This window comes from Mus musculus, chromosome 19 (genome assembly GCF_000001635.26).
Source record: "Mus musculus strain C57BL/6J chromosome 19, GRCm38.p6 C57BL/6J".
Classification (NCBI taxonomy): Eukaryota; Metazoa; Chordata; class Mammalia; order Rodentia; family Muridae; genus Mus; species Mus musculus.
The window spans coordinates 45,829,755-45,854,814 of NC_000085.6; the positions used below are offsets into that span (position 1 = coordinate 45,829,755).

The 25,060-nt window shown below is 44.2% G+C and overlaps 1 protein-coding gene across 3 annotated transcripts in view; it reads right to left on the minus strand.

The window, feature by feature from the left end:
• The window catches only part of Armh3 (armadillo-like helical domain containing 3), a 181,271-nt gene that overhangs the window by 12,393 nt on the left and 143,818 nt on the right, over positions 1-25,060 (minus strand). For 2 of the 3 annotated variants that reach the window (XM_011247345.3, NM_198296.2), the window contains one exon: positions 16,354-16,432. The exons of the other annotated variant lie outside the window; for it this stretch is intronic. In XM_011247345.3, coding sequence (XP_011245647.1) covers positions 16,354-16,432 — 79 coding nt within the window. The remainder of the gene's footprint in view (positions 1-16,353; positions 16,433-25,060) is intronic. 3 annotated transcript variants of the gene reach the window in all.

Consider the following 25,060-nt stretch of genomic DNA (forward strand, 5'->3'; position numbering starts at 1 on the left):
CATTTTTTGACCACCAGGGAATTAAATAAGGAGTTAATAACAAATATATCTAGAAAATCCCCAAATAATCAAAATAAAATGACACATTTCTAAATGTCATAAAAGAAATCAGAAAATATTTTCAGGGCTGGTGAGATGGCTCAGTGGGTAAGAGCACCCGACTGCTCTTCCGAAGGTCCAGAGTTCAAATCCCAGCAACCACATGGTGGCTCACAACCATCTGTAATGAGATCTGACTCCCTCTTCTGGAATGTCTGAAGACAGCTACAGTGTACTTACATATAATAAATAAATAAATCTTTAAAAAAAAAAAAAAAAAGAAAATATTTTCAGCTGAATGAAAATGTAAACAGAATTTATGGGATGTTAACCACAAGGAAAACGTAGGCCACTCAACTTCTGTATTAGAAAATATCCAGGCAGTGGTGGCACATGACTTTAATCCCAGCACTACAGAGGCAGAGATAGGCAGGTGTCTGTGAGTTTGAGGCCAGCCCAGTCTACAGAGTGAGTTCCAGGACAATGAGAGTACACAGAGAAACTCTGTCTTGAAACAAACAAACAAACAAACAAAAAAGGAAATAAAACATGATTTAAATAAATCACCTGTTTCTGACTTAAGTTAGAGAAAGAAAAGCAACATAAACCAAAGTGAAGAGGAGGAAGTCAGATAACCTTAGACACCAATCAAACAACAACAACAACAAAGCAATGAGACTAAAAGCAGATTTATTGAAATTATTAATAAAATTGATAAACTTCTAGCCAGACTGGTAAGGAACAACAGAAAAAAGGTATACTTTGCCTACATCACTAATGAGAGGGGAGAGCATTTACATCCTATAGGCATATCAAAGCAAAAAGGATAGGGCAGCCAACCGTCAGTAAATTCAATAACCTATTAAATTCAACAACTCTCTTAAATAAACCTGGTGTGTGTCACATGCTTATCAGCAGGAGGATCAACATTATCCTCACCTACACCGAGCTCCAGGCCATCCTGGGGTACATGAGACCTTGGCTGAGAAATTAATAAAACTGCTGCAAGCATAAAGTAAAAACAAACATCCTCCCTGGGCTAGGGAGGATGGCTCAGCAGGAATCGATGCTTGCCTGACACCTAAGGTCCACTCTAGGAACCACAGGGTGGAAAAAGAGAACTAACTCAGGCCAGTTTTAATAATGTTACTTTCCAAACCTGATGGGTGGGGAACCTATTTAACATATTAAAGTGGACATGACCTCCAGGTTCCCCAGCATCCCTCAGTTCCTACCTGCTCAGGATGTGGCTGGCACATCCCAGCCTCTACTCACTCTTTCCTTCCAACTCTCCAGCCAGGGGCTGGGCTTCCCCCAGAGCCTCTTTCCTATACAATCCAGCCATTTTGGCTTCCTGCCCCTTTTGTACTTTTGGCATCCTGGATGCTGCACCTTGTTCCCCTCTCTAACCTCTCCCTTTCCTCTTCCCTGTCTCCTCACATTGCTCTGGGTCAGGACCACTCTGGACTCTTCCAGATGTGTCTGAGTCTGGCAATGCTCTCCCTTTTACTCCACATGGACTAGAAGTTCTGGGCAGAACAGTGAGAAAGGAGAAAGAAACTAAATGTATACAAATCTTAAAGAAAGGAGCAAAAAACCATGTAAAACTGTATTATTCGGCAGGTCGTGGTGGCGCCTGCCTTTAATCCCAACACTCAGGAGGCAGAGGCAGACGGATATCTGAGTTCGAGGCCAGCCTGGTCTACAAAGTGAGTTCCAGGACAGCTAGGGCTATAAAGAGAAACCCTGTCTCAAGAAAACAACAATAAAAACAAACAAACAAACAACCCAAAAAAGAGCTTGGAAAAAAAGTTCACCCCATTTACAAAGATCATATAAACCTCTGGAGAAGCCTTCACTGATTTTTTTTACAATGATTAATTTCAGCTGTGAACAAAGCCACATCAGACCTTGATGCAAGACAGCTTGTTGATAGAGATCTTGGATTATGAAAGTGCAAATACCAATGTAAAAAGGTTATTGGACCATGGAAAGTGTGAACAGTGCTGACAGGTGAATGGAAAAGGGATATGACTGATATTGGTTCCAATGTATACCATGCTAATATAATAATAGGTCAAGGTATAGCACCAGGTCCCTGATACCAAAATGCCTGGTGCTTCAAGAGACTGTGACCAAACAATTAACTGCAAGAAATACAGTACTTGGCACTGGAAAAGTGAATTAGCTGTTTTTAGGTTCAGTGGTTTTCCTAAATCTCAAACAGAAAGAGCGCCTAGGCTTCCCTGGGTGTGTATGTGATGCGGAAAAGGCCAAGCTCCGTTCAGGAATGCAGATCCCCAAGAGTCAAGGTCATTTCTTAGTGTCAGGAAATGGCCTTGGGGACCTGGCAGATGTGTTAACACTAGAATGAAAGCCAACAAAAGTTTTATGTTGGCGACACAGATTTGCTTATATATCGACAGGAAATGAAAAGCTGCGGATATTCTTAACACAGATAAAGATCAGAACTGAGCAGGAGAGGTCTCCTGTAAACCTTGCCCACTGTCCTGAAAAGTTCATTGAAAATATGTTTATATTTGCCACTACACACAGCATAACTAATGCCTTAACATGAAGGAAATGTGGTGATAATTCTGGGATTTTGGTTTCTTAGAAAGATCCACAGAAACGGTTTAAGAATGTGTTTCACTTTAATCCCAGGTGTGGGATGTGGGGCTGCTTCAGACTGTCGACAGCAGCTGACTACGCTTTACCTATGTGCTCTAGCAGAGGCATGGTTTTGCCAGCTGCAGTTAGTTTCTGCGATTGTGTGACATTTGAAACTCTGGGAACTTGTCAGGGTGTATGGAATTCACTCTGTAGACCAGGCTGGCCTCAAACTCAGAAGTTCACCTGCCTCTGCCTCCCAAGTGCTGGGATTAAAGGCGTGCGCCACCATGCCTGGCTTCTCTCCTCTTTCTTCCTCCCTCCTGGCTTCTCTCCTCTTTCTTCCTCCCTCCCTTCCCTCTCTCCAATCCTCCCCCCTCTCCTTCTTTCTTCCCTATCTCCTGAGAGAGAATGGAACCAGGGGAATAAAGGGTTGCAAAAAGAAGAATCCACAAAGTAGCAAAACCCAGCTATAAGCAAAGAAGAAATAAGAAGAAAGAAAGTACAACCAGACTTCTCCCTTTCTCTCCTGTATCCTTCTTTCTCTATCTAGTAATAGGAGGAGAAATGGTGTGTGTGTGTGTGGGGGGGGGGGCTGGGCTGGGGTGAGAAAAAGAATCCACAAAGTAGCAAAGAAGAAAAAATTAGATTCAGGAATCTCTCTCTCCCCCACCCCCACCCCCCATCCTTCTTTCTCTCCTACTAGTGAGAGGCAGGTGAAACAGGGGTTGGGGAAAAGATAAAAAAAAAAAAAAAAAACCCACAGCGGGGCGTGGTGGCACACGCCTTTAATCCCAGCACTTGGGAGGCAGAGGCAGGCGGATTTCTGAGTTCGAGGCCAGCCTGGTCTACAGAGTGAGTTCCAGGACAGCCAGAACTATACAGAGAAACCCTGTCTCGAAAAAACAAAAACAAACAAACAAAAAGAACCCACGAAGTAGCAAAGACCAGCTACACTGGGATTAAAGGCATGCACCACCACTGTCAGGCTAAACAAATGTAATTTAAGAAAATTATAGGAGAAAATAAAAGTTGAAAACGTTTGCAGTTAGGAATAGGTAAAGATGTATGCAGGATGTCCTTGAACTTGTTATGTAGCAAAGGGTGACTCAGAACTCCTGACTCTTTTTTTTTTTTTTTTTTTTTTTTTGAGACAGGGTTTCTCTGTATAGCCCTGGCTGTCCTGGAACTCACTTTGTAGATAGGCTTGGCCTTGTTGTTTGTTTTTTTCGAGACAGGGTTTCTCTGTGTAGCCTTGGCTGTCCTGGAACTCACTCTGTAGACCAGGGTGGTCTCAAACTCAGAAATCCGCCTTCCTCTGCCTACTGAGTGCTGGGATTAAAGGCGTGCACCGCCGCCACCGCCACCACGACCCAGCAGAACTCCTGACTCTTGCCTCTGCCTCACTGGTATTATGGCAATGAAGTGGGGGAGGCTTAAGCTGGGCATGATGGCACACGTCTGCACTCACAGCACGTGGGAGGGGGATGCAGAAGGAGCACAGCAGTTAAAGCCAGTGTTGGCCATCTATTGAGTCCTCTCTCATCTCCAGAGAGAACTATCCAAAACCAGCCACACGCGCACTGTGCTTCTGGGGCTGATACAGTTTTGGAGTTTGTTTAGTCCTAGCCTGGTACAGCAAGTACTTCTGTACTCTCCACACAGAAGAAAGTGGGCAAGAGTCAGCCCAGGCAGGCACAGATTTCCTGTCTGGTACCAAAGAGGCTCTGAAGCAGGGAGTCTCAGACCAAAGCAGTTCCTCAGAGTTTCCTTCAGAGGGAAGAACTTGTTCTTTTTCAGAGTACTATAGAGCTCAAAATGGCTGAAAAAGGAAAGAAAGGAACAGAGAGGAAAAACCACACACACACACACACACACGAACACACACACACATGTGTGTATATATATATATATATATATATATATATGTAACCCACATGCACAAAACAAACAAACAAAACAACAACAAAAAACAATCAAACCCAAGCCAGGCAGTGATGGCACGCATCTTTAATCCCAGCACTTGGGAGGCAGAGGCAGGTGGATTTCTGAGTTCGAGGCCAGCCTGGTCTACAAAGTAAGTTCCAGGACAGCCTGGGCTATACAGAGAAACCCTGTCTCGAAAAACAAGACAAAACAAAACAAAACAAACAAACAAACAAGGGGCTGGAGAGATGGCTCAGAGGTTAAGAGCATTGACTGCTCTTCCAGAGGTCCTGAGTTCAATTCCCAGCAACCGGCTCACAACCATCTATAATAGAATTTGATGCCCTTTTCTGGTGTATCTGAAGACAGTGACAGTATATTTACAAACCAAATAAATAAAAATCTTTTTTAAAAAAAGGATTAAAAAACAAACAAACAAACAAACAAACAAACAAACACCAACCAAACCAAAACCAAGAGCCAAACAAGCAGCAACCAGCACAAAGCCAAACTGTCGCTGAGTTGTTGTCCTTCCACTTGGTACTTTAAGTGACTTTCTATCTGAGATAACTTGATTTTCACCTAGGGAAGTACCATTTAATATGACTTGCTTAGAAACGGGGCTTCTAAGGGTGGAAGCCAGCCCCTACACTTTCTGAGAAACTGTCTGTTTGAAAAGGAACAGCTTTCTGCCTGCATCCGCCTATGTACAATATGCATAAGTTTGTTGTTTTGCTTTTCTTCCTCCCTCTCTATTTTCATCTCCTGTACTTCAGGAATAAACTCAATTTTAAAACCAATTTAAGCTGCCCAGGTCTCACAGTTGGTCTATGCCTTTCAAGGCTGCTACCAATGGGCTTTCTAATGCCGTGAGACTTATTGATGTGACAGGCTGTACCTGCCCTTCAGCAAGGTGGGCCGGATAATGAACCTCACAGTGGGTGATTAGTAAGAGGCTGCCACTTGGGTAAAGGATTGGTGACAGTGACCTTCCTTAATTTCCCTGGGCAGCCACACCACCTCCCTTTATTTGGCTGAATCCATAGACAGCCCTGTGAAGCTTTTCTTTGTACTAATTACATGTCCAACACATTCAGACCCATGCTCTGTATAAGCAAGGCACCTCATCATACCTAAGGGTGCCAAGGTAACGGGAGCGGAGGAAACATCAGACCTCCGCCATCAGGCCTTCTTTACACGCTGTCCAGATCCAGCCAACAGACAGACGCGTCTCAATCCCCACCTGAGGCCCCTTCCTTGGAAACATGGAATCTGGGAGAGGAGCTGAAGAATCATCATCTGCCACCAGGCACAGCGGTGCACACAGCTTCCAATCCCGGCATGGCACGTGGGAGGAGGGGGGAGCAGGACGACTAGGCAGGATTTCAAGGCCAGCTTTGGTGATAGATAAGGTTTGAGGCCAGCCTTTTCTGGCTCTAACTCACCAGTCTCTGCCTCCGTGTCAGGGCCTCACTTACCTCCCACCCCTGACAGAATCCTATGTGTGAGCTATGCTCAGTGTCCCTTTTATCTGAGTGGGTTATTCAGATTGAAACGATCACATGATCACAATTGTTAAATCAAAATACTGTTATGGTTCCTGAAACTATTTCAAGCTGGAGAGATTGCTCAGCCGCTCTTGCAGAGGACCCAAGTTTACCTCCCAGTACCTGAATGGTGGCTCCTAGCTATCTGTAACTCCAGTTCCAAGGGTCCATCCTTTTTTTCTGGCCTCTATGGGCGACAGGACTACCCATGGTGCTCAGGCATACATACAGGCAAAACTCTCATCCACACAAAGTAATAAGGAGAAGAATAATTCAAGTCAATACAACTTTAACAGAGATACAACTTTGCATAATGGTACTTCTAGCCTCTGCTACTATTGCCAACCAGTGGCAAACCAGGAGCTTCACACATCTCTGTAAGAGGTCTTTAAAGAACTTCCTAGAAGAGATGGCAGTGGAGATAAAACAATCTTCCCACACAGCAAATGAAAGAAGGAAGTGGTTGTAGACAGCCCTCTGTAAAGACATCAGTATTCCTGAGCATTCCTGCTCTGCCTGGAGCAACCGGAGGGAGACCCTTCAGTGCACGTGAAGGAAGCAGGACTGCTCCGCTGTGACCCTGAGTCACGGTGCTTACTGCCACTCTCTAGCACTGTTCCTTCCACACACTGACAAAGTGGCTTCATAGCTGCCACACTGAGGAAGACCAGAGATTTATGTGGTGGTCATTTCAAAGTTCTCCTGCAGTGAAGAATCGTGTGATAGCAGCAGACACAAAGAACAAACCGATGCACCAGGGCAGTCAGCAAGCCTAGCTGTGCAACATGACTAGACTTGAATGAAACAGACCCACCACAGTGGTTAAGAGGCTGGGTAGATATTTAGATGCTTGGCCAGCTTGCCGAGCCCTGGGTTAGATTCCTAGTACCACAGAAAGGAGGTATGCTAGGTAGCACATTCCTTGTAATTAGGGCACGCAACAAAGTGGAGGCAGAAAGACCAGACATTAAAGGTGGTCTTTAGATACAAAGTGAATTCCTAAAGGGGTGATTAAACGTTAATGTGAAAAAAATGTGAATATAAAAAAAAATCTACCGTGTAACTAGAAATATTCCTGAAAAGTCAGCAGACCCCTTTTGGGAGAAAGCTTCCTTAGGGTATCTGTTGGAATAAAGGGATTCGTTTCATCTATGAAGTTGTCACACCACGTTGGGACTCTCTACACAGATATTTGTGGCAAGCAAACTCTACATGGATTGGTACTGTGTATCTTCTGTCTAAGACTTCTGGTCACCTCCCAGGGACAGGCCTAACCCCACCACTCTCCTGCTTCTTGCCTTCATAGCCCTGGCTTATTCCTTCAGCCTATCTGACAGACTCAAGTTGCCATACATGTCTCAGCCTGACAAAACAGACACTTAGACTCTAGAGAAAGACCGGTCTAGCTACATTTGTAGGCCTGAACAAGTCAGTTCTTTGTAATGTTCTCACCTAGAGAATAATAATTATGCCTATCCCAAATATTTGATATAAAATAAGGTAAATAATCCATACAAAAGTGTTCCCTCAATAATTATAAAGTGTTCCTGTCCTCTGTGTATTTGCATCTGTTTTAAATCCAAGCTACTTCCTCTCCTACACAGGTCTCTGCTGGTAGAGTCAACTCCCTGGTCTGGCTGAGACATCCACCCCAGGAGCTGGCTCTCTGCTGTGGGCTTCTCAATACGCCTATGGGGATAGGCGGGCAGCAGGCAGGCAGGAGCCACCCTTCCAGCTGGCTGTGTCTTTCTTGCTAAGGGAATGAATTCAGTGAACTAACAACTCCATCCAACAAGTCAACGGAAATGCCAGGACACAAATAAAGGTGGCAAGGCAGGCAGGGTAGGGCAGCTAGTGTTGGGGTCACATGTTTCCCTCAGCCAGCGTTCCCACAGCAACCCACACTCGCGGGTACAGAGAGTTGTAGAAAACAACAGCTACAGGCTGTTGTAGAAAAGCACGCTGTCAGGCACGGGAAGCTGAGTTATGGCTACTGTGGGAGTCTTCCATCGTGAACATGTGCCTTCTGCCAAGGCTGCCTTGTTCTAAGAGGGGAGAACGGCACAGGGGCACCTGGGAGTATGCTGCTCAGAGGCCGCAAGCACCCTGTCTAAAGGGCAGAAGTGCACTGGGACATTCTTTTTAGTTTGCTTTAATTTTGTTTTGGGGGAGACAAAGTAACACTGCCCATTCTGGAACTCTCTATATAGACCAAGCTGGCCTTCTGCCTCTGCCTCCCACGCTGGGATTAAAGGTGTGCTCAACCTTGCCTGGCTAGGGAGAATTTCTACAGCAGTGGCTCCATGAGGAAAGTGAACCATAGGAACTTCCTGCTTAGAAAATCCTCATAGGAACAACTGGCTTCACCTCGTACCATGGTAGGAACTTCACACCAAAGCACACACATCAGTCCTCTCCACTGCTCACACCCACAGAGCTGTTACACACTCGCACAACACATCAATGGGTAGAACAACTCTGACGATGAAACATCAGGCCTGGTTCTCCTCAGGGGCCTTAAGTTCTGAGGCTTCCACCAAGCTTTTTCTGAGAAAGTTTTCTCACACAAAGTATAAAGACACAGTGCCACACAAAGTGGGCTCCCCTCTTAGTAACATTTCATTTTCCACTGGAAATAAACTAGGCTGGGCCTGGTGGGTCAAACTTCTAATTCTAGCACCTAGGAGGCTGAGGTAAGAGTATAGTCACTAGTTGGAGGCCAGCCTGGGCTATGTGGGGAGTTCCAGGGTTGCATCAAAAAAATAAAACAAAACAAAAAAACCCCAAACAACAAGAAAGCGAAAAAAGGCAGGTATCATTTGGATTTCTACATACCTAACAGTCATTTGTAGCTTTTAAGACTCATTTTTATTTTATATGTATCTGTGAGTATTGGCAAGTATATATGTGTATCCTGCACATGCCGGTGTCTGTGAGCTGCTCCGTGTGGGTTCTGAGAACCAAGTCCTGATTTGCAAGAGCGGCAAGTGCTCTTAACTGCGAAGCCATTCTCCACCCTTCCGCAGTTCTCTAATAGCTCTTAGAATCAGGAGAAACTGACGGACTTACAGACTTTACTGAAGTAATACTTAGCAGCTTTCAGGCTGCTCTGCTTGTAATAATGCTTTTAAAAATGTTTATGGGCTGTCAAGATGGCTCAGCCGATATAAACACTTGCCACCAAGCCTGACCACTTAAACCCTCAAAGCCTATATGGCAGAAGGGAGGAACAAACTCTGACCACGCATACATACACGGCCCCACACAATATGCACATATGTAGTATGGGCATACGTACATGTAAAAAGCATCTTATACAACTTTATATAAAGCGTCCCCTGGATCCAAATTCAAAGCTGTAGGTAAAGTAGAAACTTAAGAAAATAGGAATTCAAACCTCAGCAAAGATTGCTAACACAGCTGGCTCACACCTATAATCCCAGAATTTGGGAAGTTGGAGACAGGAATTTCACAAACTCACGGTCACTCTCAGTTACAAGGAAGTTAGTTCTGGGCTAACCTGGACTATATGAAACCTTAACTCAAAAAACAATGCAGGATTGTGGTGATCAGGCGTACATACAATAAAAAACACTAAAAAACACTAAAAAAAGTAAATAAATCTAAAACAACAAATTTTGATTATGTCATAATACTAACCAGTGACAATTCCTATCATAGAAAACTAGAGGGTCTGCCTGCATCAGCCTAGGGTCTATAGCACCGTGGGCCCCAACAGAATGTCTTTCTCCTAAGCATTCTTTCTTTGTAGGGGTATACTGGGAAATTAAACCAGGAGTCTCCAGTATGCTAGGCAAAGACCCAAACTCTGAGCTATAGCCCAACCCTAAAGATTGTCTCAGAAAATCTAGAACTAGAATGCAGAGGAATTTTTAGTAAGCTCTAGGCCACTGGGGTGAAAGTAAAGCTTCAAGATAGTTTTCCCTGCCCTTAGAAACAGAAAGTAGGATGATGGTTGCCAAGGGAGCAGGCGGAGAGGAACAGGGAGTTGTTCAGAGGACAGAGCTGCAGTTCTGCAGGATGGAAATGGCTTAAAGGGCTGGGGCACAACAATGCACACATTATTAAGTAAACTGTTCCAAACAAAGGGTTAAGATGGCAAATGTTGTTACTGCAATTAAAAAAAAAAAAAAAAAAAAAAAAAAAAAAAAAAAAAAAAGGTTTGTCCATTAGACCTCACCACAAGCCTGGATTCAATAGGCCCATAATAAGTGTCTGTGACCAAATTAAAAGCAAATAATTAGGAAGAGACTCTGGATATGGTGGTGCATACATGTAACAACCACAGTAATCAGGAGCAGAGGCAGGTGGATCGCTGTAAGTCAAACTAGTCAGAGTTATGTAGTACATGCTACAGTTTAAGCATTGTTAAAAAGGAAAACAAATTAAAGGTGGGGGTGTATCTTGTGCACTGTGTACTCAGGGGCTGACTTCTGTGCTCAGAGACCTGGTTACAGTCTAGACGTTGGCACTGTCACGATCACTGAGCCATCTCCTGTATCTGCTTTGTGTAAACAATGTTCTCCCATTATCTCTGATTGGTTAATCAAGAACTATCAGCCAGCCGGGTGTGGTGGTGGACGCCTTTAATCCCAGCACTCAGGAGGCAGAGGCAGAGGCAGGCGGATTTCTGAGTCCGAGGCCAGCCTGGTCTACAGAGTGAGTTCTAGGACAGCCAGGACTACACAGAGAAACCCTGTCTTGAAAAACCAAAAAAAAAAAAAAAAAGAACTATCACCCTATGGTTGGGCAAGAAAGGACAGGCACCTATCTGAGAGTCCCATAGAGACCAGAGGGGAAGGTGGGGAGAAGGTGTGGAGAGACCAAATGGAGGGACCGGGAGGAGAAGAAAGTCACCAGGAGGCAGGTGATGTACCATGAGGAGTCTCCATGAGGACACACATGGAACAGAAAGAGCAAGGGCAAGACTCAGATTAAAGGTAAAGGACCGGGGACTGGAGAGATGGCTCGGTGGTTAAGAGCACTGAGACTGCTCTTCCAGAGGTCCTGAGTTCAATTCCCAGCAACCACATGGTGGCTCACAACCACCCGTAATGAGATCTGATGCCCTCTTCTGGTGCGTCTGAAGACAGCTGCAGTGTACTTATGTAGAATAATAAATAAATCTTCGGGACTGAGTGAGCAGAGTTGACTGGAGCAAGTGGGCCTACCGGAGCGAGCAGAAGTCCTAAATACAATTCCTAACAACATGAAGGCTCCAAACCATCTGTCCACCTATAGCGTACTCATATGCATAAAAATAAATAAATCTTTTTTTTTTAAAAAAAGGTAAAGGACCAAAGAAAAGAAAAGAAAAAAAAAAGGTAAAGGACCACGTGGCTGTGGTAGGCAGCCTAATTGAGTTAGATGATTTTTGGTGGGTGGGGTAGAAATAAGGCCGGTCTCCAACTCACAGAGCTCTGCCTGCCTCTGCCTCCCAAGTGCTGGAATTAGAGCTATTATGTTCCACAAAGCTTCAGACCATTTTGTGACCCAAGGACATGACATTCAAAAACTCTAGAATTCTCCATTCTTCCTGACTTGTTCAGGTCCTAGTTTTGAGTATTATTTTCCAATTTATGCCTCTCTATTATCTAACCGTATCCTTCCTCTTTTGAGTTAAGCTCTTCTTTCCTCTCTGTCTATTGAGCACGACAACTGCAGAGCCCTGCAAAACAAAACAGCTGATGGTGTAACATCAGCTGTAGTCTCTCTCTTTAAAATTATCTTATTTTATACGTATGGGTGCTTTGCCTGCATATATGTACCACATGCCAGCCTGCTAACCACAAAGGCCAGAAAAGGGTACATGATCCCCTAGAACTGGAGTTACAGGTAGTTGTGAGGTAGGTGTTGAACTTGGGTCCTCTGGAAGAGCAGTCAGAGCCACCTCTCCAGCCCCCAAGGACTTTTCATAGACATCAGTGGGATCCGCCGGCACAGGCATGTACACCCGGGCGCCAGGAGGCCTGCAGCTCGCCTGAGCTACACAGCAAGTTAAAGAACAGTCTGAGCAAATTAGTAAGACTCTATCAAGATAAAAACTAGAAAGGGGGTCTGGGGAATGTAGCTCAATCACAGAACACTTGCTTAACTAAATGTGTGAACCACTGGGTTTAACTGCAGTACAGGAGGAAGGGGCTTCCATTATATGCCTTCAACCCACATTTATTTAGTACAGATAAAGTAGTCCCTGAAATGTCCCAAGGAGACATAGGCTGTTCGACTCAATACCTTATGGGAATGAAAACTGGGGCCAGGGCAGTAGTGAGGGAGCAGACAACTCATTAAAAGGCCAGTGGTCTGCAGCTGCTCTTTCTGTGTCCTAGGCCCGAGTTCTAGAAATGAATACCAAGGAAAGTAGTGGTGAGAAAGAAAAGACTCAAAGCCAACACAAAGCTCTTCAAGTCACAAAGTTCTTTTGCTGACATGCATTACGACAGGGTCTCACTCTACAGCCTGGGTTGACCTTCAACAACCATCCACCTGCATGCTGGGATTACAGGCATGAAGAACAGTCACATCATCATAGATTTATCCTTTTCAAGGTTCTTATTCCTTGACCAAGGAATTCCAGTTTCTACGAGATAAGCATGAATGTTTACTACCGAGCTACACTGGAGAGAGACAGGAGCTAAATCTCAGTTGAGGGTAGACAATAAGCCTGGAGAGTAACTTTTCTCCAACTGTTCTAGGAATAACTATACCTCATAGTTTCACTATTGGTAGCACACTCCCTTTTGTTTGTTTTGTTTGAGACAGGGTCTTGTTATGTTGCTCTGGGTGTCCTAGAATTCACCACTGTGTAGACTAGGCAGGCCTCAAATTCAGATATCTACCTGCCTCTGGTATTAAAGGAGGATACCATTACACCCAGTAGGGATTACAACAATGTTCTACATTGCCTAGTATGTATGAAACATTTAAACTTATAAAAATAAATAAATCTTCAAAAATCCTCACAAAACTAGGTGGCAATGGTGGCCTCCTGTCTATAATGCCAGCACCTGGGAGGCTGAAGCAAGAGGATTCTGTGAGCTGAAGGCCAGCCTGGGCTACACAGTGAGTCCCAGGTTAGACTAGGCTAACCCTGTATTTTTTAAAAAAGGATTAATCCCAGTACTCCACAGGCAGAGGGAGGCAGGTCTCTGTGAAGCCAGCCTGGTCTACAAATCGAATTCCAGGACAGCCAAGACTGTCACACAGAAAAACCCTGTTTCCATCACCCAAAAAAGAATTCACAAATCTTTTCTAGGAACAAAATGGAAAGCTGGCAGGCAGAGCTAACAAAGAGCCTGTCCTGTCTGCCTAACTTACTAAATGCCATAAACCCCAGCTAATGCCTATTAACAGGCTTTAGGTTTTATCTTAGAAGTATTTTAGAATCTACTAAAGATTAAAATCCTGTTTTGTTTTGCCCCCGACCCCCCCTCTCTACTAATGTAGCTGCTAACAGCTGCAGGGCCTCACTGCCCTGAAAGCCAGCTCTTTGGGAAGCTGGAAATCCTTTTGACTTTGTGACATTAGGATTAAAGTTCATAAGTAACAGGAGAGAAGTACTCCACGTGTTGGAGACAGGCAAGGTAGTCAAATAACTCTAACCTGATAAAAAACAAGTTCACTTGCTGTTGCTACAGAGGAAGAGGGAGGGAGAAGGGGGAGGGGGAGGAAAAGGGCCTTCATTTAGAAGCCTTCAGAGGCAGTTGGGGAAGAGAAACCACCATTCTGAGAGCAGAGTGCTGGGGTAACAGTACTGTTACAGGAAGCGAGCGAGCGAGCGAGCTAGCTAGCGAGCAAGCGCACAATAACCAGGACTGCAGAGATTCCACGTGGACTTGTCACCAGTGACCCTCACTGCCCTGCGTTCTGTCACAGCATGTAACTGTCACACAGTAAATAGATCACCGAGGACCCCTCCTGTTGGCTGTGCTGGGGAATGAATGCTAGATAAGCACTCACAGGCACCTATCCATCCCCAGCCCTCTTCCCTATGGGTGAGTAACCTGAGTTCCTTTCCTCGATTCTGGCTTGTGGATCCAAGGACCACTTTTTAGCATCACTTTAAACCTTGAGTGGAGGTGAAAGAGGATGAGGAGACAGCTTGTCAATTTTCCCTTTTCTGATTTTTCTCATGCACCACATGGTTTTTGTTTTGTTTTGTTTTTTTTGTTTTTTGTCTTGTTTTGCTTTGTTTTGTTTTAAATTATCATTGGCTGGTGGCTGCTACCTCTGGAGAACGATGTCAGCTGTCCTCCCAAGCTGCTGCATGGCTTTCAGGCTGCCCAAAGCTTACAGTGGTAGGAGGACCATCTCCTTCCCTAACACACAGAACAGAATACACAGGCGTTCTGCAGGAAAATGACACAGACAGCTCCAACAGCAAAGAACAGGAATCTGCTCTGCTCCACAGGCAGAGGAAAAAGAGAATGAAAGCCACTCATAAAGGCAGCTTTTTAAGTGTGAGGATGGAGTCACACAGCTGGCGTCACAAAAGAGAACAAATATTGAATAGGAAACAACTGACAGATCGATCAATAGAGTTCCATTCACCTGGCTGCAGAGAGCTGCTGGAGGGAGAACTGAGAAGGCTCTGTTAAAAAAAAAGCTTGCCTGCTGCCTCACTGGGTGAACTGAATACCTTTCAAGAACATTGGAACACATGGTCACAAAATAGCTGCTAGCTGGTCCTGTCAGTTAAGAAACTCAGAAGTGCTACAAGGATGCACTGGCAAGAAAAGGAGACCAGAAAATACAAGGTTTGGAATTTATTCCTTGGCTTTTCCAACTTAGAAGGATGAAATGCAAAAAAGGAGATTCAGGTATGTAAGTACGTGTGTGTGTGTGTGTGTGTGTGTGTGTGTGTGTGTGTGTGTGTGTGTGTGTGTGTATGTATGTGGTGTGTGTATGTGTATGTCGGGGTCTTTCACTGAACTTAGAGGTCACCTGTTTAACTAGACTGCCTAGCTAGCAGGCTCCGAGAACCCACACACCTCTGCCTTTTTGATGTTGGAGTTACAGGCACGCCTCGCTTTTGTATGTGTGCGCTGGGGGCTGAGCTCAGGCTCCCATGCTTGGGCAGCGAGCGCTTTACCCAAATAAGACATCACCTCAGCAGCGTGTAAGACTCGAAAGCCCAAATGAAAGAGCAAGGTGGGGCATTCCTGCACTGGGAGGTATAGGAGGGGGCCAGGAGCTGAAAGGTCATCCTCAGCTACACAGGGAATTTAGCCATATACATGAGCTAAAATCATACACCCAACATAGGCTATATGAGCCTGGCTTTATGTCTTTTTTTCTTTGTAGCAGCAGATTTATATAAAGCTATACACTTATCAAGCTATACTCTAATAAAGACTCTTATTTAGACAGAGAGAGAGAGAGAGAGAGAGAGAGAGAGAGAGAGAGAGAGAGAGAGAACTCAGATGAAGCAGGGTTCAACTCCATGCCAGGCTGAATCCCATCTGTACTTTTACATGGTGTAGAGCTGAGCACAAGTGCTAACTGAGAAGGGGAAATCAGACCAGCCTCAAGAAGACAAATGTACAAAGCTATCTGCATCCTCAACTCAAACCTGCCCAGAAATAACTGTTCAAGGCAAAGAGAACACAATCACTAATGAAAACCCATCTCAATGAGCTCTCAATTAAAGCTCATGCTCTAATGAGCCAAATGCCTTCATGTTAAGCTGAACTCAAGGTTTTCATGTGGCTGGAATTTATGTTCATTTCTAAGTTATCAGGTCTTACTTTTGTTTGGTTTGTTGGAGTTTTAAGACAGGGTGGCATGCAGTACAGGCTGTTGCTGGACTCACTGCATAACCAAGGACACCTCTAACTCCTGCTTTTACCTTCCAAGTGCTGCGATTACAGGTATGCACCATCATGTGGACATGTCTGACTTTCAGAAATCACAATCCCTGTGCCTGAGAGCGTGACAATGGATGTCCCATCACCTGCTCTAAGACAGCGACCCATGAAGCTTCAGCTCATACTTTGTACAACTAAACAAACCCTTCAGATGGCACAAGGGAAGGAGGGTTTACTAGGTTTAAAGAAGCAGCAAGCAATCTTGCACCAACTCTTCTCACCAGCCTGGTTTGACCATCCTACTCCTTCCTTTGCTCAAAGCTTAGTAACAGAGTCCCATTACTAGAAAGAGCTTCCTGATCCTTCCCACCAGCAAGGTCATTCTGGGGAGAGCAGTGGCTTACCTGTTCCTCCGACAGTTGAGATATGTGATTCACAGCAGCATAGGACTCAATTTTGGGATTAAAGTGATTGATGATGGCTCTGAAATAAAGAATTAACATTACTATGGTCCCAGATGGAATACAGTGACAATCCAGTTAATCAGGAGTGAGCAGCCTTGGGTTTATTCCTGTCAACTTGACATAAGCTACAGTGTCAAGCCTCCAGCACATTGGCTTCTAGGCAACCCTTAATGAAATTTCTTTGATTAGTGATTATTGATGTGGGAGAGCAATGCCACCTCAGGACGGGTGGTCCTGGATAGTATAAGAAAGCATGCTGAAGGACCAGAGAGATGCCAATGGTCAAGACTGATTGCTGTTCTTACAAAGAACCCAGATCACACGAGCAGCCACACTGGGTAGCTCCCAACTGTCTCCAATTCTAGGGGATCTGACACCCTCTTCAGGCCCCTAAGGATGCTGCATGTGCCTGGTATACACACATAGGCAAACACACACACACAGAAATAAAAGGAAGGGAAGGGGGAAGGGAAGGGGGAAGGGAAGGGGGAAGGGAAGGGGGAAGGGAAGGGGGAAGGGAAGGGGGAAGGGAAGGGGGAAGGGGGAAGGGAAGGGGGAAGGGAAGGGGGAAGGGAAGGGAAGGAAGAGAAAGAGAGAGAGAAAAGCATGCAAGTGAGCAAGCTGAGCAAGCCACGAAGACAATGCACATGGCCTGTTTCAGCTCCGCCTCTGGTTCCTGTCTTGAGTTCCTGCTTTGACTTTGCTCTGAGGGAGTGACCTGGAATCTGTAAGATGAAATGAACCCTTTTCTCTACAAGTTGCTTCTGGCTACGGTGTTTATCACAGCATGAGAACAAGCACAACTGTCCTCTTCCTAAGCATGAGGCTAAAAATTATGACCTGGAAACCAACATGGGAAGGATTTAATAACTTACAGAAGGATAGAATCAAATGCCTCTGATGTGCAAATGAACTCAGAGAAAAACATAAAAACAAAAATCATGCTAAGACTTCCTGAGATGAAAAAGGTCCCAGGGGGTGTCCACTAGGGGGCCATGGTGCTCCAATCAGAACAAGCAGTACAGGCTAACATGTAGATAAAATACAGTCTCTGAGGAAGCTAAGCTTTATTAAAGCTGACATTCAGTCTTTATGCTTGTTAGTATTAGTTCCAAACCATAATTTAAATTCTATGCATTGAAACCAAGATCAGAGTGTATCACTTGATCACATCTGAAGTCACCACAGCTGGTTACATTTACCTCTCCAAAAAAAAATCTCTGAGGGTCTGGAGAAAAAGTGCTTGTTAAGCAAACACAAGAACCTGAGTTCAGAGACCCCAGCACCAATATAAAAGCTGAGCATAGTTGTGTGCCTGCGTCCCCAAATAGTGCGTGTGTTTTTGTGTGTGTGTGCACTTGCGCATACATGTGTTCATGTAGAGACAGAGGGTTGGGTGGCTAGCCAGTGTAGTGAAACATAATGAACTCCAGATTCAGTGAGAGGAGATTGTGTTTTTAAAAATTAGGTTCCCATGGCTACAGTAGTGTCATGAATATGAATGGTAACTACTTTCTGCTTGTTTATAAAGGCCTGCTGCACAGATGGAAACACATGTCTAGTACTGCAAATCTGGCCTAGAACCGAAGGTTGAAAAGCTCAGAGGTCCCAGGAATGAACCTACTACTACTGTCCAGCTCAATGAATTTAATGTCAAACTGCCCTACAGATCTGTATCTCTCAACCATGGCCTACTGTAGCTCTCACACCTCATCAGAGAAGGAACTCACACTTGGTCAAGCACAGAGAATCAGGGTCAGTGGAGTGCTCAGCCACATATGGAACACATCTATATCACACCCCCTCTAGTAGGTCCAGGATCACCGTCGATGATGGAATGGAAGGCTCCAAGAGCCAGAGATCAAGGCGAAGAGAGCAAAATGCTCTCTTCTGAGTCCTATCAGTCATGTGCTCCCAGCAGCTGGAGCTGCCTGTACAAATCCAGCCATTCACCGGTGTAGCACAGGTACCCACTCCTAACTGAGGAGTTGTGAACAGATGATGGTTTCTGGGGGAGGGAGAGGATTTTATTAAAGGATGTGGCTCCTGGTAACATGACCATACTCTGGTAATGCCTCACACCCAGGAGTATATAGATGGGCAGCACAAATTGCAGTGAATGGGTTATTAAAAAAAAAAAAAAAAGGATGATATACACAAAGTTAGGGGTATATTAAGAAGGGAATGTGGACCTGGGAGAAGTTAGAGGGAAGAGTTGGGGGTAAATATGATTGAAGTACACTATAAAATTCCCAGAGAATTAGCAAAAATACTAAAACATCCATAGTGGAGAGGAGTTGATGGGGTAAGGAGAAGCGTGTTCTTTAGTGGTGTATCCAGCGGGAAGGAGCCCATGCTCCCATAAAATAACCTTTACCCATGTTTATGTAAGCAGCCTTAATACTTAATGGGGTCACACATACCAAACAGGGCCATTAAAGTAGAAGGGGTCCATGGGGGTGAAAGTGGGGCAAGAGAAGGCAACTGGGGCATGGATATTACCACAATATGTCAAATACATGAACGAAAATATCCCAATAAAATTAATTATGTTAACATATACAAATACAAATAAAAATTGTAGGTAATGTAGTCTACTGAGAAGACTGTAGATTGGTCCTCTCTCTCATCCATTACGGATCTAACGTAACTCTTCCATCGATGGCTGCAACTTCCCAGGTCTAAGATATAGCACATGGGGTGGGTGGGTATGGGGGACTTTTGGTATAGCATCGGAAATGTAAATGAGCTAAATACCTAATAAAAAATGGAAAAAAAAAGATATAGCACATGGATGAAACATACCGAAGTCTTTTATGAACAATAAATAAATCCTAGTTTTTATCCAGGAGACCAGAATAGAATGACTGTTTCCATTCCTGAGTTCCCTGGAAGAGTCAGGCAGTCTCTAACAAACCCTTTGAGCAGGAAGGGAAACAAAGTAAAGGTGTTTACTGGTAAAGATTCTTCAAAGTTTTACACTAAAATGATCTCTTTAAGGTCACCAGACTTACATTAAGTGTCTGAGGGAACACAGGGGTGACTGCCTGACGGTGCTCAGAGCTTGGAAGCTCAGGCCCCACATTCAGAAGAGGCATAGTCCTTATTTTCAACTGTGATGATCAGGGAAAGGGTCTCCATTTTGCCTTCTGGGGTTTGGTCATATGGAATGCTATTTCTCTTCACCACCAAAAGACCTGAGTCTTATTTTTCCCAGAAGGCCTAGTTAAAATAACACTATTTCCATGAACAACACATAATGAAAAAAGAAACAAAACCCAAAACAAAAAACCCAAATCCAAGGACTTTAGATATAGAGAAAGAAGTCCCCAGTTAAAATCCTGATTCCTCACTCAGCACTGTGGCACATACCTATAATCCTAGCACTCAGGAGGTTGAAGGATTTAAGGCCAGCCTAAGTAAAGGAGACTCTGTCTCGAAGCCGGGCTTGGTGGCGCACGCCTTTAATCCCAGCATTTGGGAGGCAGAGGCAGGCAGATTTCTGAGTTTGAGGCCAGCCTGGTCTACAAAGTGAGTTCCAGGACAGCCAAGGCTACACAGAGAAACCCTGTCTCAAAAAACCCAAAAACAAAAACAAAAACAAAAAAAGAGACTCTGTCTCAAAATACAGAGATCCCGATGAATCTCAGTGGGAAAGCATCCACCCAGCATGTGCAAGACCTTAGGTTAGATCATTTAGTAGTGGGAAAATCCTGACTCTTCTACTTATTTGCCGTAGGAATCAAGCACTGGCTTTTTCATGTTTTCCTTACTTCTCTTCTCTTCTCTTCTCTTCTCTTCTCTTCTCTTCTCTTCTCTTCTCTTCTCTTCTCTTCTTTCTTTCTTTCTTTCTTTCTTTCTTTCTTTCTTTCTTTCTGAGATTTATTTATTTTATGTATGTAAGTACACTGTAGCTGTACAGATGGTTGTGAGCCTTCACGTGGTTGTTGGGAATTGAATTTTTAGGACCTCTGCTTGCTCTGGTCAACCTCACTCACTCCAGTTGGCCCCACTCTCTCCGGAAAACTCCGCTGTTTGCTAGTCCCTGCTTGCTCCAGCCCAAAGATTTATTTATTATTATATACTGTAGCTGACTTCTGATGTACCAGAAGAGGGCGTCAGATCTCATTATGGGTGGTTGTGAGCCACCATGTGGTTGCTGGGATTTGAATTCAGGACCTTTGGAAGAGCTATCTCACCAGCCCTTTTTTCTTTTTTCTTATATACCATCTCACTAACTTGCCCCAAAGGTAAGAAGTGAATGTGTGTGTGTCTCTCGGAGTGTACGTGTCTGTATGCATGTGTATCTCTCTGTGTGAGTGTGTGTATCTTTGTGCATGTATGTGTGTGTCTCTACGGGTATATGTATCTGTATGTGAGTGTGTGTGTGTGTGTGTGTGTGTGTGTGTGTTTTGCTGCTGATTACCAGTAAGCTAAATCCTCATCTGTTTTTTGTTTGTTTGTCTGTTTAGTTTTTTTTTAAATATTTATTTATTTATTTTATTGTATGTAAGTACACTGTAGCTGTCTTCAGACACTCCAGAAGAGGGCATCAGATTTCGTTATGGATGGTTGTGAGCCACCATGTGGTTGCTGGGATTTGAACTCAGGACCTTTGGAAGAGCAGTCGGCGCTCTTAACCGCTGAGCCATCTCACCAGCCCCTAGTTTTTTCTTTTAAGCAATTTCTCCTGTCCTTGAGCATCCTGTGATATAGTATACAATATACTACAGAGTGTATTCCTGAGTATCTGGTGATTATAAGTGGGAAAAAGATTGTATGCTCCTAAATACTCTTAAAAGTAGAAACCTTCAAACACACTGGCCTCTGAGAAAAGGGGAAGGCACGATTGAGTGGTGTCAGTTGATAAATACTTTGAGGTTTAGTTATTTAATTTTATACTAACTTTTCTTTTCACCTTCACAACTTCACACACACTGCCATTTTATGCAATAATAAACTTCTTACCTTATGGAGCCAATGAATCTTTAGCCCATACAATTCAATAACAAAAGCAACAAAAAAAGCAATTTCCCTTGATGCCCGTTAACAGCAGTGCATTCATTACAAGCCTCAGAGCCTCTGCTGATTAACATTTAACAAAATACATCCGCAAATAACAATTCCTTTCAACCTTTTCCCTTTGAAACATCTAAGCAAAAACTTCCTCGACTGACCTGTTGGGCACTCCTCTACCTTCTCCTCAGGCCTTGTCCATCCACGCCAGTGCCCCTCCTTACACGCCTGCCCCTGTGGCCATTCTTCTCAAGACCAAAGACCAAAATAAATAAGCAAATGCATACATTTTTAAAATTAAATGGAAAAAAGAGAATCTTAGTAGGAGAGGCATTTTGACAAGTAATAATGAAAAAGCTAGGGATGTGGACATGGGGTGCAGGATAAGAAAAAGCAGGAAAAAGTGTTGGTACAGTGCCTGCCCAGCATGAAAGAAGTCGTCATTCAACTCCAGTACCACATAAACTGGGTGTCTGTGATCCCAGCGTGTGGGAGGTAGAGGCAGGAGGATCAGGAGTTCTACATTAATATAAAAATAGTCAAAGTAACATCAAATTACATGCACATGTGAAAAGGTCATAATGAAGCTCCTTAATTTTATGTGTAATTAGCATGATACAAAAAGGAGATGGATAGCCATGTTGCCAGTCAACAAGAAGAGTCAGCCATTGGCCAGGACATCTAGTTGCTTGCCTGCTTTACTCACTACTCCAAGCTTGTCAGGCGGCCTAGGAATCTGACTAGTGTAGGCAGTAGATCTGCTGCTGAAAGCAATGCACTGGGAATGTGCACCACTGTTGGCAGTGTCTGAGCACCTCACGTCCTTCAACATCTGGAAAGAGCAGGGGATTAACGTGTATGAACCGCACAGGCGCATGGCCTCTGGGTAGCTGCCTCCTCTTCCAAAACCTGTGCATGGCTCTCTAGTTGGAGAGCTGAGGCTTTCTACCTTGATGCATGGCTTCACCTGCTGGAAATTAGGCAACAGGTTATAGCTACTTTCCTTGAAAATCGAGGTGGTTTATTCTTATTCCCTGTGTTTGGTGGAGAACAAGCTGAGTTCTAGTTCTCATGTCCTCAGATCACAGATTTCAGCTGAGTAAGACACTGCAGCCTTTATGCTTGGCTAAGTCGTCTCTTGCACTTCCCTGTGAGACAACAGATATGTCTTCCTGCTTTAGCAGCTAGCCTTACATTCCCCCCCACCCAGGCTTTGCAATCAATGACTATAAAGAATTAACCACAGGATCTGAAAGGGCTTCCCTCTTTCTATAAAGGACATAAGCTACACATTCCTCTTAGACACGTCCACTTTCTTAGCAAATCTTTCCCTCAATACGTGAACGGAATAAAATCTTCCTAAGGATAAATGACTCACGTGATGGACCCAACCTGCTCAGATTCTATTACTCTATAACAGAGGGTTTTCTTTTTTTTTTTTGGTTTTTTTTTTTTTTTTTTTTTTTTTAAAGATTTATTTTATTTATTATATGTAAGTACACTGTAGCTGTCTTCAGACACTCCAGAAGAGGGAGTCAGATCTCGTTACGGATGGTTGTGAGCCACCATGTGGTTGCTGGGATTTGAACTTCTGACCTTCGGAAGAGCAGTCGGGTGCTCTTACCCGCTGAGCCATCTCACCAGCCCAACAGAGGGTTTTCTTTCCCTCCCCATCGAAGACAAATTTCTCTGTGTAGTTCTGGCTGTCTTGGAACTCACTCTATACACCAGGCTGGCCTTGAACTCACAGATATGCCCCTGCCTCTGCTGGGATTAAAGGTGTGTGCCACCACCACCACCACCACCACATTGTCTCTAATTACAAATCTTTAGATTTTACTTTTATCTTACATGCTTATTTTGCCTGCATGTATGTATGTGTGAGTGTATTGGAGCCCCTGGAACAGAGCTACAGACAGCAGCTGCTATGTGGGTGCTGGGAACTGAACCTGGGTTCTCTGGAAGAGCAGCTGGCGCTCTTAACTGCTGAGGACTCTTCGGTTCTCAGTCTCCCTCCCAGTGTCTGTCTGTTTGTCTGTCAGCATGTCAGGAACAGCTCATGGGAAATGCTCCTGAGGCTGGAGAATAAAACTATTTGAGTTGGGCCCTGGGTTTCCTATCTCTGGAAGCAAGATCTTGCTTTACTCTCAGAAACATCGACTAAAGGTAAAAACACAAAACAGGTCATTTGAAATTATATGTTACATTCTTCTGTTTCTCTTGAGAAATTCTCAAGAGTGATAATCAGCCAAAATCCTGAGAAGCAACCTAATTTTAATTAATAGGAAACATTTTAAACTTTTTTTAAAAAAAAACTATTTATTTATTATTATATATAAGTACACTGTAGCTGTCTCCAGACACACCAGAAGAGGGTGTCAGATGTCATTACGGGTGATTGTGAGCCACCATGTGATTTGAACTCAGGACCTTCGGAAGAATAGTCAGTACTCTTATCCGCTGAGCCATCTCACCAGTCCCTTGACCTTTTGAATACAACTTGAACATGTTCCAAAAATGGATGGGGCAAAAGCCTCAGATACTTTAGTACTTCTTATTCTCATTAGCCCAGCCAATCTACTATTATAGAAAAAGTAAGCATGAAAAGGGAAGGAGGCAAAACAATAAGGTTACCACTTCAAAAACGGGGGCACAGTTTTAGCAGTTTACAAACTGAGGATGGAGGAAAACCCTCGGTGGGTCGGTCCTCCACCTATGAGAAACGGGGCAGTCAGCTGCATATACACCTCAGATACACCGCACATACACCTCAGACACACCGCACATACACCTCAGATACACCGCACATACACCTCAGATATAACACACATACACCTCAGATACACCCCACATACACCTCAGATACACCCCACATACACCTCAGATACACCCCACATACACCTCAGATACATCGCAGTGCTAGAGAAGGAGGAAGAGGAGCTCACTACTGAGCCAGGCAGTGGTGGTGCACATCTTTAATCTCAGCACATGGGAGGTAGAGGCAGTCATATCTGTGAGTTTGAAGCCTGCCTGGTCTACAGAATGAGTTCCAGGACAGCCAGGGAAACACAGAGAAACCCTGTCTCCAAAAGCCAAAAAAATCCCCCCCCCAAAACAAAAAACAAACAAAAACAAAAACCAACCAACAAAACCAGACCTGTTTGTGAACAGAGGAGGAAGGCAGCTGTCAAGAGCTCTGTACTACACGAGAGGTCCCAATGTTTGTGCATAAGAGAAACGGGATGGTGGATGGGGCATATGGATCCCATACTGAATCTCCAGGGCTCCAAGAAAAGAATGAAATGACATTAAAAGACAGGAAAGAGGTTTGCTTTCTATCCCAGGGGAACCTTTTAGAACTCCTTAGGAAAGGCAATCATTGAGACTGCCAAAGTAATTAAGCAAGTGAGCATTTACCATAAAGCCCACATCAGTTAAGTGAGCAGAGATGAATCTTATTACAGTGCACTGTCAGCCCTGAGCCTGCAGGTGCTAACCACCGAGACGTGGCACTGCTCTGCCCTGAATGCTCTCCACTAAGGGTGACAGAGTGCTCTGCCCTTCCTGCCAGCTCTGAAGAGGGCTGTTGTCACCTGCTTTGGCAGTGACATATTTAGAATCCTGACACAGT